The sequence below is a fragment of the Sorex fumeus genome, unplaced genomic scaffold (genome assembly GCF_029834395.1).
Source record: "Sorex fumeus unplaced genomic scaffold, SorFum_2.1 ptg000093l, whole genome shotgun sequence".
NCBI classification, from domain to species: Eukaryota; Metazoa; Chordata; class Mammalia; order Eulipotyphla; family Soricidae; genus Sorex; species Sorex fumeus.
The window spans coordinates 2296362-2311926 of NW_026606150.1; the positions used below are offsets into that span (position 1 = coordinate 2296362).

The 15565-nt window shown below is 51.3% G+C and overlaps 2 protein-coding genes across 2 annotated transcripts in view; both read right to left on the reverse strand.

Moving 5' to 3' along the window:
* NXF1 (nuclear RNA export factor 1) overlaps positions 1 to 15565 on the reverse strand; it is a 102158-nt gene that overhangs the window by 31695 nt on the left and 54898 nt on the right. The gene's annotated exons all lie outside the window — the stretch shown is intronic.
* Positions 9811 to 11892, reverse strand: ZBTB3 (zinc finger and BTB domain containing 3). The gene is made up of 2 exons (XM_056131655.1): positions 11762 to 11892; positions 9811 to 11416 (listed from the first exon to the last, which is right to left on the reverse strand). The coding sequence occupies exon 2, from the start codon at positions 11367 to 11369 to the stop codon at positions 9813 to 9815; it is 1557 nt and encodes a 518-aa protein (XP_055987630.1). The 5' UTR covers positions 11370 to 11416; positions 11762 to 11892; the 3' UTR covers positions 9811 to 9812.

Sequence of the window (15565 nt, forward strand, 5' to 3'; positions counted from 1 at the left end):
TGTGTGTAACTTACCATTATAAATTGGGCTCACATTTCTAGGTCTAAGGATGTAGCTCAGTGGTGGAGAATTTGCCTCACATGTATGAGGCCCTGAGTTTGATCCCTGTCAATACAAAACAAGACATTAAACCCCGAGTCCTTTCTCCCCTTATTCCCTGGCAATGAAAAATAAATTAATTAAATAACAAATTGGGTCCCTGTATCTTAAAAGTATTTTTAGCTAACTTTTTTTTTTTTGGCTTTTTTTTGGGGGGGTCACACCTGGCGATGCACAGGGGTTACTCCTGGCTCCTGCACTCAAGAATTACTCCTGCCGGTGCTCAGGGGACAATATGGGATGCTGGGAATCGAACCCAGGTCGGAAGCATGCAAGGCAAACGCCCTACCCGCTGTGCTATCGCTCCAGCCCCCCTAACTTTTTGTTTTTTTGGGTCTCACCCGGCGATACTCAAGAGTTACCCCTGGCTCTGCACTCAGGAATTACTCCTGGCAGTGCTCAGGGGACCATATGGGATGCTGGGAATCGAACCCAGGTCGGAAGCATGCAAGGCAAACGCCCTACCCGCTGTGCTATCGCTCCAGCCCCAACATATTTTTTTAAAATTCTTCTTGTTACAGTAAATTAGTTTCTTCTTTAATATTCCACATACATGATGCTGAAGCGATAGCACAGCGGGGAGGACATTTGCCTTGCACGTGGCTGACCCGGGTTCAGTTCCCAGCATCCCCTAGGGTCCCCTGAACACCTCCAGGAGTAATTCCTGAGCATCCCTGGGTATGGCCCAAAAAGAGAAAAAAAAAATCTTCCACATACATTCAGGGGAGATCTATTGTTTTGGGGTGCTCAGGGACTACTCCCAGCTTGCTACTTAGGGGACTGCAGTGCCAAGGATTGAGCCAGGGCTTCCACCATGCAAAGCTCCAAACTTGAAGCTATCTTTGTCGGTCCTATTTAGGAATTTTGTGGGGGACACTCCTAGCGGTGGTACTCAGCACCTCCAAGGAAACCATCTGTGTTCTGGGGATCCAACTCCAGGCTCCTGAATACAAAGTACTCCAATGTAAGAAGGGGAAGAAGTGTGTATATATGTGTACACACACACCGACATATATATGCATACATGTACATATTAAAGCTGCCAAAGTAATTTAGAATTGGAACGGGGAGATGGTTCAAAAAGCTTCAGTTCATGCTTTTTGGAGCCTTGGATTTGATCCCTGGCAGGCCCCAGAACCACAGGGCCTAAGCATTATCATGTTGCTGATGGCTGAACCATCAGCCAGTAGCCTGAGAGTGTTAACAACGGTGACCCCAGGACCCCTGGTCACTGCTCCCCCCCCCCCCCAAGAAAAAAAGTCACAAGAAGGGAGCAAATGCAATGGGAAAGGCGCTTGCCTTGCATGTGGCTGACACAGGTTCAATCCCTGGTTCCCTATGGTCTGAGCCCACGAGAGTGATCCCTGAGTAAGTTGTGAGCACCTCCATGTGGTTCAAAAACAACCCACAAAATATGATACCTATCCTAAACAATTTCTAGTCCTTGCAATTATTCTTACTCAGGTAATTAATACAGCATTTTTTATTGAAATTAAATTCGGGGAGGGGGTGCTGGAGCAATAGTACAGCAGGTAGAGCACATCAGAGGGGCTTTGGTCTCTGTTCTCAGAAGTTTGTGAGGTGAGGACTTGCCTTGCACATGGCCAACCGGGGTTCGATTCCCAGCATCTCATATGGTCCCCCGAGCACCACCAGGAATAATTCCTGAGTGCATGAACCAAGAGTAAGTCCTGTGCATCGCCGGGTGTGACCAAAAAAAAAAAATTCTTCTATCTTAAACCCTATTATTAGCATTTGTTCGTGCCCAAAATACTCAATTTTTAATAGAAGCATATATATACATATATATATATGACATACTTCTTTCCTTAAAAGCATAGGAGAAACATTACTAAGTCTTCTAGAAAGGATACCATTAAGTGAGAAGAATAAGAATGTAAATCTTGGGGCTGTTGTGATAGCACAGCGGGTAGGGCGTTTGCCTTGCACGCGGCCGACCCGGGTTCAATTCCCAGCATCCCATATGGTCCCCTGAGCACCGTCAGGAGTATTTCCTGAGTGCAGAGCCAGGAGTAACCCCTGTGCATTGCCAGGTGTGACCCAAAAAGAAAAAAAAAAGTATAAATCTATTATTTAGGGCACCAAAAGTGCAAGGGGATGGGTCTTGCCTTGCATGTGGCCAACTTGTTTGGTGTCTGATACCCCATAGGGTCCCCCAGTCCCCACCAGGAGTGATCCCTAAAGGCAGAGTCGGGAGCAAGTCCTGAGCACCACCTAGGTGTGGCCCAAATCTATTATTTACCTCATCACCTGTTTTACTAACAAGAAACAAGATTTCTTCCTTAATGCCTTAAAACTACTAGTACTTTCTGGAAGCTGTTCTAAGTTCTGACAATTTTCTGGACATGGACACAGGTAGCAGATCTGATATGGTCATGACTCATTAAAAGGTTCCTTTGTCCTTCTGAATAATGTTCATACTTTTTTTTTCTTTTTGGATCACACTGGCTGATGCTCAGAGGTTACTCCTGGCTCTGCGCTCAGGAATTACTCCTGTTGGTGCTCGGGGGTGGGGGGACCATATGGGATGCCAGGGATCGAACCTGGGTCGGCTGCGTGCAAGGCAAACACTATCCGCTGTCCTATTACTCTGGCCGCAATGTCCACATTTTTGCAGAGTCCATGAGACCAGGGGTGCTGCCTCTCCCTTTGTGACTTTCAGTGAGAAGCCTGTCATTACCCTATAACCACAGATTTTCAGGAGAACATACAGTCTTGCTAAATGCACACAAGTTCTCAGTTGGTAATGCCCTTCACCCAATGAGCTGGGTCCTTTATGTGTTTATATATACCTTTTTTTAATTTTTATTTACTTTATAATTTTTATTCTTTTTGGTTCACACCCGGCAATGCACAGGGGTTACTCCTGGCTCTGCACTCAGGAATTACTCCTGGCGGTGCTCAGAGGACCATATGGGATGCTGGGAATCGAACCCGGGTCGTCCGCGTGCAAGGCAAACACCCTACCTGCTGTGCTATCACTCCAGCCCCTATATATACCTTTTTTAAATATATACCTCCAGTTTTTCCTGGAGTGCCTCCATCCCTCTCGGAGAGCCCAGCAAGCTACCAAGTAGGCCAAAAACAGTAACAATAACGGGTCTCATTCCCCTGGCCCTGAAAGAGCCTCCAATAAGCACCATTGGGAAGGACGAGTAGGGAAAGGCTGCTAAAATCTCAGCGCTGGGACTAATGGAAATGTTACTGGCACCCACTCAAATAACTTGATGAACAACGGGATGACTGGATGATGCGGATGCTTTTACTGGCTAATGTGGATATCCATGAACAGAAAAATGGAGCAAGTGCCAGTGTTTCTGTGGGTCTGGAAAGCCTTCCTGATCGCATGCGAAGGGTACATCAGAGGGGCCTCCGTCTCTGTTCTCAGAAGTTTGTGGGATAGGACGTTTTCCTCACACGCGGCTGACCCAGGTTCGATCCCTGGGATCCCATATGGTCCCCCAAGCATGCCAGGAGTGATTCCTGAGTGCGGAGCCAGGAGTAATCCCTGAGCATTGCCACGTGTGTCTCTCTACACGCCCCCCCCCCCCAAAAAAAATGGTTGTGGGGTGGATTTGTGAGTCTGATTGAAGAGAATACATTCAGAGTAGACCTGAAGGTTCATGCTTTGACACGTAACTAACAGTTCTCCTTGAACTCATACCCATCACCTTTTTTTTATTTTGCTTTTTGGGTCACACCCGGCAATGCACAGGGGTTCCTCCTGGCTCTGCGCTCAGGAATTACCCCTGGCGGTGCTCAGAGGACCATATGGGATGCTGGGAATCGAACCCGGGTTGGCCACGTGCAAGGCAAACGCCCTACCCATTGTGCTATTGCTCCAGCCCCACCCATCACCTTTATAATTTGGGAAGAGGGGTCTTTTTTTGGGGATCACACTGCAGTGCTCAGGCCTTACTTGGAGCTCTATATTTAGGGATCACTCCTGGTGGGGCTTGGAGAACTATATGGGGTGCCAGGGATTGAACCCGGGTCAGCTGCATGCAAGGCAAGCACCCAATCTTCCATACCTTCCATATTATTGCTCTGACCTCTCTACTATTTTGCCAATATCAAATATTACTATTGAGTCAACATTTTTTTGTGTTGCTTTTTTGGGGGGGATGGGGTCACACCCAGCGATGCTCAGGGGTTACTCCTGGCTCTGCACTCAGGAATTACTCCTGGCGGTGCTTGAGGGACCATATGGGGTATCAGAGATTGAACCTGGATCGGCTTCATGCAAGGCCCTACCCTCTGTTGCTCTGGCCCCAACATTTTATTTCTTAAATGTTAAGGAACTCTGGGGCAAAGGACTACAAATCTGAATCTGTCAAATGATACCAGGAGGATATAATCAGCAAACTACAGTATGTGAAATCATATCACAAATAGCCCAATTTCTTCTATAAAAACAATCATTAAAAAAAGGTTTAAGACACAGCAACCAGGGACCAGACCAAAAGCACTTTAACCCATAGGGATTTATCTTGCATGCAGTTGACCTGGGTTCAATCCTGGGCATCCCATAGGATCCCTGAACATTGCTAGGAGTAATTCCTGAGTGCAGAGCCAGGAGTAAGCCCCCTGAGCATTGCCAAATGTGGCCCTCTTCAAAAAACAAACAAAAAACCCACCAGCACCAAATATTTTTTAAAAAATTAAAAATTCCAGCAGAGCAATAGTACAGTGGGTAGGGTGTTTGTCTTGCATGGGGCCAACCTACGTTTAATCCTGCACATCCCTCCTGGTCCCCCAAGCCCTGTCAGCAGTGATCCCCAGTACAGAACCAGGCATAAGATCTGAGCACTGCTGGGTGTGGCCCCAAAACCAAAAAGAAACAATTCATGAAACTAAAAAAATATATATGTATATATACATATATACATAATATATATATATATTCCAGTTCTAGGCACAGAACTTTTAAAACCCTTAAAACTTGGATTCTGATTATTATTGTGGGAAATGGGCCATACCCTGCAGTGATCAGGGCTTGCTCCCGGCTCTGCAATGAGGGAGCATTTCTGGCAGGCTCAGGGCATCAGATGGGGTGTGCTACAGATCAAACCTGGGTCTGCCACATGCAAGGTAAATGCCTTACCTGCTCTACTCTCTCTCCAGCCCCTGGATTCTGATATTAAAAACCAAATACAGGAGCCAGAGGGATATTACAACGGATAGGACGTTTGCCTTGCACACGGCTGACCTGGATTCAATCCCTGGCGTCCCATATGGTCCCCCGAACACCGCCAGGAGTAATTCCTGAGTGCAGAGCCAGGAGTGACCCCTGAATGTTAATGGGTGTGACTTAAAAAGCAAAAAACAACAACCCAAATACAGAAATTTGAGTAAGAATTGTCAATGTTGGGGCTGGAGTGATAGTACAGTGAGTAGGGCATTTGCCTTGCACACGGCTGACCTAGTTCGACCCCCAGCATCCTAAATAGTCCCCCAAGTATTGCCAGGAGTAATTCCTGAGCACAGAGCCAGGAGTAACCCCTGAGCATTGAGTGTGACACTTCCCCCCCAAAATAAAAGCAAGAATTGTCAATGTTGTTGAATGTGGAAATGGCGTTTGGTTTCCTCTTGTTTTCAGTTCTTTTAGGGTACCACTGGAATGGGGACTTTTTGAGCCACACTGAGGTTTTGAGCCATACTGAGCAGTGCCCAGGGGCTACTTCTGACTCTGTGATCTGGAGTGACCTCTGGTGGAGCTTGGGGGCCTCGGTAGTGCCAGGGATTGCACAGAGATCATCCACGCGAGGCACCTTTCTTACCCTCTATAGTATCTCTCTGGTCCCTGGGGAGAAAACTTTCATCATTTGGCAACCTTCCACCCTCCCCCCAAAATAAATAAAAAGATTTTCCTAGGCCTAGTATACCTAGGCGGTCGGAGAGATTGCATGGTGGTTAAGATGCTTGCCTTGCATGCAGCCAACCCAGGTTTAATCCCCAGCACCGTATATGGTCCCTGAACTCTGCCAAGAGTGATCCCTGACCACAGGGGCAGCAGTAAGCCCTGAGCACCACTGGACATGCCCCCCAAATAAATAATAAATATATGTGGGTGGGGGTCAGAGAGAGAGCACAGTGGGGAGAGCTTTTGTCTTCTATGTGGCCAACCCAGGTTCGAACCCCATATATGGTCTACTGAGCACCACCAGGAGTGATCGATCCCTGGTTACCACTGGGTATGGCCCAAAAGCCAGAATAGTTGGTTTTGGGAAGGGTTGGGCTTTGGGGTTTTGGGCTACAGGTTGTTTGTTTCTCCTGGCAGTGCTCAGGGTACCATTATGGTGCAAGGGACTGAACTGGGTCAGGTACAAGACAATTACCCTTAACCCCTTTACTTTTTCTTCTAGCAGAAATTTGATACCTGACAAGGGGGTCACTGTTGGATCAGAGGCAAGTAAGCTGAGCACTGCTTCCTTGAGTCCATGGATACAAAAAACCAACTCGTCAGGAACTGGAGAAAATTCTCTTTTTATTTTTTTAATATCTGGCAATGCTCAGGGGTTACTGCTGGCTCTGTACTCAGGAATTACTCCTGGCTGTGCTTGGAGGACCATACGGGATGCTGGGGATTGAACCTGGGTCAGCTGCATGCAAGGCAAATGCCCTACCCATGGTACTATTGCTCCGGCCCCTCTCTTTTATTATAAAGGTTTTAAGTCACACCCAGTGGTACTCAGAGCTTACTCTCCTCTGGGCTCTGCACTCAGGGTCACTCCTGGCAATATTTAGGGGACCATATGCGATGCCAAGGATCAAACCCAGGTCAGACAAGGAAAACACCTCACCTTGTCCTATCTCTCCTGCCCTGCCCTGTCCAGATTTCTTTTGTTTACATCTCCAGATGGACAAACTTGGTAGCAGGCAGCAGAGATAAAATGAGGCTATTCTGGCCTTAATTGTGTTATGGTGTTGGCTGCTGCTTTAAATAACTTGCAAATTCCTGACCGCTGGAGTGAAGAGCACATTTCACATTGGTAAGTGAGGTCAAGTGCTTGTTCCTCAAGACAACCAAGTGAAAAACCCTCTTTTTTTTTGGGGGGGAGGGCTTTTTGGGTCACACTCGGCAATGCACAGGGGTTAACTCCTGGCTCATGTACTCAGGAATTACTCCTGCCGGTGCTCAGGGGACCATATGGGATGCCTGGAATCGAACCCAGGTCGGCCGCGTGCATGGCAAACGTCCTACCCACTGTGCCATCACTCCAGCCCTGAAAAACCCTCTTTAGCTAGGTATTGCAATTGGCCAAAACTGTTATAAATATATACCCGTCTATATATTTATATGTGATAGCAGACACATTAGTCATTGTAGGGGTCACACCCAAGCAGTGTGATAGGTGCACAGTGCCGGGGATACACGTGAGCCACATCTTTGGTCCCCAGGGATTTTCCTTGAAGGGCACACTCCCGACACTCCCCCAGGGCCCATGTGGTGGCAGGGATCGGCCGCAAGCTCCCGCATGTGCAGTGAGCACTTCTAGCTGAGCCTAGCGGGTTTGCATAAATGAAGTAATGTGTTTGTATAATTTAAAGCCATTTGAAAGAGAAACTAAAACGAAAGGTTATCCCAATGCTGGAAAAGTGAAGGGCACCGGATTCACTGTCTCAGGAGAGCATCACCTTTGGCTTCAGTTTGGGAGCGTTGGCCAAACATCAGTGCTTATGTCTGTCTGCCTCCTGTAACTCAGAAAGGGCAGCCTGCCAGCATCAGCACGGCAGACAAATCCCAAGAGGAAAATTTCAAAAATGTACTCCTGTTTACACCTTTTTTTGCTGGCTTCTTTCCTCCTTCATCTGCATTTATTTGGGGGGTGGGGGATTGTGAGGTCAGAACTGACAATGCTTCGGCTTACTCCTGGCTCTGCACTCAGCAATCATTCCTGGCAGTGCTCAGGGTGATTCCTGAGAATGCCGGGGATGGAATCTGGGTCGGCTGCACACAAAACAAGTGCCCAACCCACCGTGCTATCTCGGGCCCGGAGAGAATGGTTTCTAGGGAGTCCCGTAATCCACCCACTCATCATCGCTGGATGAGGCCAGACCTTTGTTTCACATCTCTAGAACTTTTTCCATGCCCCAAGTCCACCCGTATCCCACGCGAAATCCCCACGTCTCTGCTCTCTCTACCAGAATCCACTATTTGCAGGGCCCCAATTGAGCAGCTGGCCTCTTAAAGCTCTATCACACTTCAAGTGCAGGACTAGGACTCGATCTGTAAGATCCTCTCACCCAGGGCTGGAACGAAACAGCGGGGAGGGCATTTGCCTTGAACGCAACCAACCTGGGTAAATCCCTGACATCCTCATATGGTCCCCATATTGCCAAGAGTAATTCCTGAGTGCAGACCCAGGAGTAACCCCTGAGCATCTTGGTGTGACCCAAAAAAGAAAATAAAATCCTCTCATCCTATATTTCCATACTAGAGGCCTTCAAGCTCTGGCCCCAAACTTGCCACCACAAAGCTTAGTATTTCCTGCTTTTCAGTTTCTCACCTCAGGGACTTCATTTTTACCACGTGGAGGCAAATATTTCAACTCATCAATGTAGGAGCTGTTGTTGAAACAATCAAGCAGAGATTTTTTTTTTTTTTGGCTTTTTTGGTCACACCCAGTGATGCTCGGGGGTTACTCCTGGCGGTGCTTGGGGGACCAAATGGGATGCCAGGGATTGAACCCGGGTTGACTGTGTGCAAGACAAACGCCCTCCCACCTGTAGTATCGCTCCAGGCCCAAGCAAAGGTCTATGTGGGAACAGAGCTACAAGAAGCAATGCCAAACACCCAAAACACCAAAAAGGAACACAACTTCTGTCTCAGCAAACGCTCTTCAGTGACACTGTAAGACAGCCATATCGAAGTCACAAGCCACGCCACCAACCCAGGCTTGCTCCTTAACTTCTCTGACCTTGAACAAGTTAATTTTGATTTTGGAAATCTCAAGTGTCCTCTGGGGGCAGTGGGGGGGGGGGGCGGAGGGTGAACAGTGGCAGGAAGCATGGGGTATAATAAACTCATAAATTTGTAGAGGCTTCTAGAACATGAAATCTCCAGGGCTGGAGCAATAGGACAGAAGGTTGCTTGCCTCGCATGTGGCAGACCCCGGTTTTATCCCTCACGCTCTGAGGTGGCCCGAGCCCACCAGGAGTGATCCAAAAACCAAAGAGAACAGGAAATGCCAGGTAGAGCCCAGCACACAGCACGGCCACCACCACTCACCACCATGTCCCCAATTGGGACAGTCCCTCATACGCATGCAACCTGAAACCCAGCCCTTGCCCAAAGGACAGATGTCAGGTCCCTCAAAGGACAGAGAAACCATGTGGGTTTGTGGAAGAAACCAGCCAACACCAGTTCAGAGAGAGACTTTCACTCTTAACTTTATGGAGCCGGATGCAGCGTTAGAAGCCGGGACACACTCGGAGAGACTCCGGGTCACCCCAGACACGGGCTGATTTTAGGCTTGTGCCCCCCCCCCTCCAGTTCTGCTATCTGGTCGGGCAAAGAGAAGGGGAGGGAACCCCTTTAGCCTGGCAGTACCTTCATGGTCACCCAGCAGGTGCCCAGGAGATCCTTCCACCCGTCCGTCCGTCTGTCTGTCTGTGCAGTCCTCTTCCCAAGGCGAGAAGAGCAGGCCTAGCCCCAGGTCACGCTCCCCCCTCCCCCCCTACCCCGGATCTCAGTTTTTGGGGCCCTGTACAAAGTCTTTGGGTGGCCCCCCACCCCCGCTGTTCTGTCTGTCTGCTGGGGGGGAGCTGGGGAGGGGCTGCACCCCGAGGTGGGGGGCGGCCTCTGGGTCCGGCTTGCTGCGCTTGGCCAGGTCCTCATTGTGAGCCTTGCGGATGTGGCGGTACAGGTCCCCCGACTGCGTGTAGCTGCGCAGACAGTAGCGACACTCATAGGGGCGCTCGCGAGTGTGCACGGTGGCGTGTCGCCGCAGCGTGTACGAGCACGAGAAGGTCTTCCCGCACGTCTTGCACGTCGGCACATCCTCGGGGAAGACGCCGAAGCTCCCGGGAGCCGCTTCGTACTCAGAAGGCATGTACAGGGGCTCGTGTAGGGCTGGGGGCGCCGGCAGGGGCGAGGCCACCAGGCTCCGGTGATACTGCCCAGGGCCTGGCAGCAAATGGTAAGGGACAGGGGGTTCTGGAGGGAGAAAGTGCTCATTCGGCCCGACTTCCTCTAGTCCTGCCGCCCTGGGCTCCTCAAACGCCTCTGGCGGGGGCGGCTGCCCCCCATACATTGCTCCTGCAGGCGGGAACAGCCCCTCGGGACCCTGTGGCTGACTGTCAGCAGCATCAGGTTCCTCGTCGGAGATCACAATGGCCTCCACCTTCACCTGGACCAGTTCGGCTTCCGCTGGGGCTGGAGCCTGGGATGGGACCGGGGCAGGGATGGGAGCGGCGGCCGCGGCTGGGGGATAAAAGCTTTGCAATGGGCCACTGGGCCCCCTGGGTTCCACCACCCTCAGACTCTCTGGACCTACATCAAGAGCTGCCAGTGGCTCCCCGGAAACCGCTGGGAGGCCGGAAGTGAAGAAGTTTGTGGGAAGGGTCTCTGTGGAACTGCTGGGGCTGGCAAGAGAGACATCAGCCATCGTGGGGAGAGGTGCCCGCAGATGCGACAAGTCAACCTCTACGCCAGGCTGTGTGGTGTCGGCCCCACTGGGTCCGGGGGGCTCGTCCGGAGGACAGACGGTAGGTGAGGGCGCCATCGGGCCTTTCCATTCATCTTTGCCCCAGTGACTGGATGTCTCAGCTGGTGGCATGGATGGCTGGGGACCACGGGAAGTGCTGGGCAAAAATTCCAGACTAGGAGCTTGCGAGCTGGTTTCCTCCTCCTTCTTGGTACTGTCTGCCTCTGCCAGGGCCCGGGCTTGCAGCCGCCGCTTACACACCTTGACGATGTCATTCATGTGTAAGTAGCTGGCAGCCGCCAGCACGTCCTCCACGGGGGTGTCGCCCCTCAGGACCAGCTGGCCGGCATACATGAAGTCCAGGAGCAAGCCAAAGGCCGGGGCTGTGACGATCTCGTTGTGGATGCACACCAGGTCCTTCTTCTCCAGTTCCCGCTCCTTGTAGAAGAGCTGGAAGAACGGGCTGCAGCAGGCCAGCACGGCCCGATGAGCCAGGAACTGCGTGCTCCCCACCATCACAGTGCAGTCACAGAGGAAACCCTGGGACTGCTGCTCGCGCAGGCTCTGCAGCAGCTGCTGGCTGTGTTCTGGGAACTCCATAGTACCCCACGGAGGCAGAGACTAGAAAAGTCCCCTCGAGTGGCTCCCTGGGGAGAGAGGATAGTGAGTGAGTACACGTTACCTCCCACTAGCATCAGCCCGGTGCATTATCTCCCGCCACCCCAAGCCTCAGGCAGCGCCCCCTCGACTCCGCGATGGGGGTTAAACTACGACCACCCCACCCCCCTTTCTCCTAGGTCACACCCAGAGGTCTACTTTAAGCCCCGCCCCCACCTGGCCTGCGCAGAGGCCCCGCCCCCGCCCGCAAAAGTTCTGCCCCCCGGAAGTCCCGCCCCTCGCCCAGTCTTCGCTTCCTCGGTGCGCACTCGGTAGCTTCCAGCAGCTTCTACAACTAAGCGTCTCTCTCAGTCCCAGGCCTTCCCCAGAGGTACCTCTACGCCCCACTCCAGCAATTCCCTGAGTCTCGTCCTCTCGCATTCCAGGGCCTAAGGAGTCCTACGGTGAGAACTAGCAGAGAAAGCTGAGCCTTCACCCACCACCGAGCAAGCCACCGGGCGGACTCCGCCCCTTCCCACCTCCTCGGTCCGGATTGGCTCACGCTTGCCGTCCCCGTCCCGGATTGGCCCGCGCTCCGCTGGTCCGCGCCCCGCTCCGAGCGGCCTCTCCCAGTGGGTCTTCTCGGGCTGCGACCAGACAGCGAGGCGCCGGATTGGCTGCTGCGCCTGTCCGAAACTTTTCCTCCTGGTCCCGCCCCCCGGACTCGGAGCCCTTCCGATTGGCTGAGCTGCCCCAGCCCCCTTCTGCGCGGTAGCAGGACCACAACTTTGCCCCAGGGAGGAGAGCTGTGTTGTACCCGGACGGTCCCGTGGCCGCAGCTGGGGGGCGACCAGAGAATGAAGAACCCACCGATCGTAGTAGTCCGGGGCCCGAGCTCTCTCGGCCGTAACCGGGACCGGGCTTGTCTCCTGAAGGTCCCTCCCTCGAAAGTTCCAGCATGCTCTACTTCCTCCACTCCCCCCTGGCATGGATCCGGGCTGATGGTGGCTGTGACAGCTGCATGAAAGCTGTCCTCGTGTGTCCTGGTGTGCCAGTTCAGGCTACCCTAGTCTGAACTGCATAGACAACTTCTGTGTCTGAGAGCGCCGGGCAGGTGCTGATAAGGAGGAGGACAACACTCTGCAATGTGGTCCAGAGAGATTAACGGTTCAGTGCATGCTGCTAGAGTCACCTTTGATCCCTGACACTGCCTGGTTCCCTGAGCATGCAGGGAGCAACCCCTGCATCCAAAGGAAGTAGTCCACACACACCTATTGCCACCTTCAAGTATAACCCAAACCTGCCCCTACTCATCCTCTCAAGAAACAATTTGCCAGGACAGAAAAGTAATGAGCCCGGCTGTGTCTTAAACCAACTTTAAGACTCCCTAAGATACTGCGACAATGATAATTGGAAATAATCCCGCAGGACAAGAACTAAGTGCATGGGACCTGAGCAGTAGCACAGGGAGTAAGGCGTTTGCTTTGCACACAGCTCACCTGGATTCTATCACCTGCATCCTCTATGGTCCCCTGAGCACTGTTAGGAGTGATTCCTGAGCACAGAGCCAGGAGTAACCCCTGAGAACTACCGGCACCAAACCAGAAAAAAAAAATCCTGAGTGCCAAAAGGAAGTAAATGAATGTGCACGATAACCTTTCAATAACAGTATTGCAAACCACAGTGCCTAAAGAGAGAGAAACAGAAGTGTCCAAGTGCCTGCCATAGAGGCAGGCTGGGCGTGGGTGATGATGGGAGGGGATCATAGGAAATGCACATGGGTGAAGGGATGATGTGGAACATTGTATGATTGAGACCAAATCATGAACAACTTTGTAACTACACTGTGATTCAATAAAAAAGTTTTACTAATAAGACATATATATGCATATATATTATATGATCAGAACTATCACTATCATCCCGTAATTCATCGATTTGCTCGAGCGGGTGCCAGTAACATCTCAATTCATTCCTGTCACGTGCTAGTGTATCCGGATGGCATATTGGGGGCTCTTTCAGGGTCAGGGGAATGAGGACCATCATTGTTATTGTTTTTGACTTATCGAGTATGCCACGGGTAGCTTGCCAGGTTCTGCCGTGTGAGCAGGATACTCTCGGTAGCTTGCTGGGCTCTCCAAGAGGGATGGAGGCTTTTGGGACAGCCTCTAATCACCTTTACAGGTGTTCCCAGTCAGGCACATATGCAGGCAGGATACTCTCGGTAGCCTGCTGCGTTCTCTGAGAGCAAGAACTAGACAATAAGAGGTGGTGCGGCCACAAATGCGACTGCGTGCTTCCGGGAGCTTGGGTTTATAGTCTCTGGATCTTGGCCATTGATGGGGTTACATGGCAGTTGGTGAGTGTAACTGTCTAGCTACTGGAAGATGGTGGATCTGGGTGGAGGAGGCCCAGTCCCGATCTGAGCAGGCTTGGAGATCTCAGCCCCGGATCCTGCACACCTGGGTTCCTCTGCCGGTTCCCTCATGCATGAGGCTCCTCTGAGCATGTGGAGAGTGGTCTTAGGATGTCTGTGCCTGGGTCCCAGAGGTCTTCAGCTGCCGGGGCTCTGCTTGGGGCGGAGAGGGAAACTCAACCCCCCTCCCTCCAAGGGGCCCCGGTGAGGCCAGCCAGGCGCAGGGGCAGGAGATTCTGTGTTGTTTTCTTCAGGGAGCTGGGTTTTACAGTCTCTGGATCTTGGCCGTTGATGGGGTTACACAGCAGTAACCCCATGATCAGAACTATTCATAAAAAAAGATCATCACGAATCACGACCATCCTGTTGTCGATTGCCTCGAGCAGGCCCCAGTAACGTCTCCTTCATCCTAGCTCTGAGATTTTTAAGAAGGTGCTATATTCAAGGCTCTTTAGGAGAATGAGACCCATCATTGTTACTGGTATTTGTCATATTGGGTACGCCACGGGGAGTTTTCCAGACTCTGCCATGTGGGCAGGTTACATTCGGTAGCCTGCCAGTTTGTCCAAAGTAGGAATGAGATAATAAGATGTCATAATAAGATGTCTCTGAGTCTTGGCTGTTGATGGGATTACACGGCACCAGGGGGCCAGTTGGTGGGTGTGACCCCTGCCTACTGGAATTGGGAGGATCTGGGTGGAGGATGCTCAGCCCCGATTTAAGTAGGTTTGGAGATCTCAGCCCCCGGACCCGCGTGGCTTTGTTCCTCTGCTGGTACCTTCAGGTGTGCGGAGAGTGGTCTCAGCATGGTGGTGGCTGGTTCTGGAGGTCTTCGGCTGCCGGAGCCCTGGTTGGGGCGGGAAGGAAAGCTCAACCCTCTCCCCTCCAAGGGGCCCCAGCGAGGACAGCCAGGTGCGGTGGCAGGAGACTGCACTGTTCTCTTCCGGGAGCTCGTTTTTATAGTCTCTGAGTCTTGGCCGTTGATGGGATTACATGGCGCCAGGGGGCCAGTTGGTGGGTGTGACCCCCGCCTACTGGAATTCGGAGGATCTGGGTGGAGGATGCTCAGCCCTGATCCGATCCGAGTAGGCTTGGATCATAAGTTCCAAATCTCTAGGTAACCAGAGTAAAGGATTGTCATTTGGGATCACTGATTCCTCTCTGCTTCCTAGGCCGCAGCGGCAGGGTTATCAGCAGAATAAACAGGCTCCTGACCAACCTGTCACCCCCACACTGAACGCTGAGTTGTCCTGCAGCCAAGTCCTCCCACCGGACCTGGCTCGACTCCAGGACGTTCTCCCACCATCCAAACTTGTCCTGGTAACAAGCAGATCACAGGTGCCTCCACCTGAGACACCTTCATCAAGATTTTCTTCTAAGAATTCCTCCAAGCCCCAGAAAATTTATTTTATAGGAGCTAAAGCTAATGCAATAACTTCTGCATGTTTATGAAAAAGAATGGCATTTTCCAAAACCAAAAAAAAAATGTCATGGAAATAGCAGCATTGTTTTACATTTCTCCTGATTTCCTTGAAGTCTGGTTTATAGAAGACAGTTTGAGTCTCACATCTGTTTCTGTTTTTAGCTGACACAGTGTTTGGATGATTGGAAGAAACGGGGCCTCACGCGGGCTGGGAGGCATGGAATTTTATTGGCTTTGGGAGAGTTTGAAATCATTCTCTCATAAGAAGCCATTGGTGGATTTTAAAGGGAGGAGGGTATTCCAATATGATTTTTTTTTTTTTGCGAGAAGGTTGAGCAAGTTGGAGGTTGAACCACACCC

Excerpts from the sequence above, each read along its gene's own strand:
- ZBTB3 (XM_056131655.1), bottom strand. The coding sequence starts at position 11,369 with ATGGAGTTCCCAGAACACAGCCAGCAGCTGCTGCAGAGCCTGCGCGAG.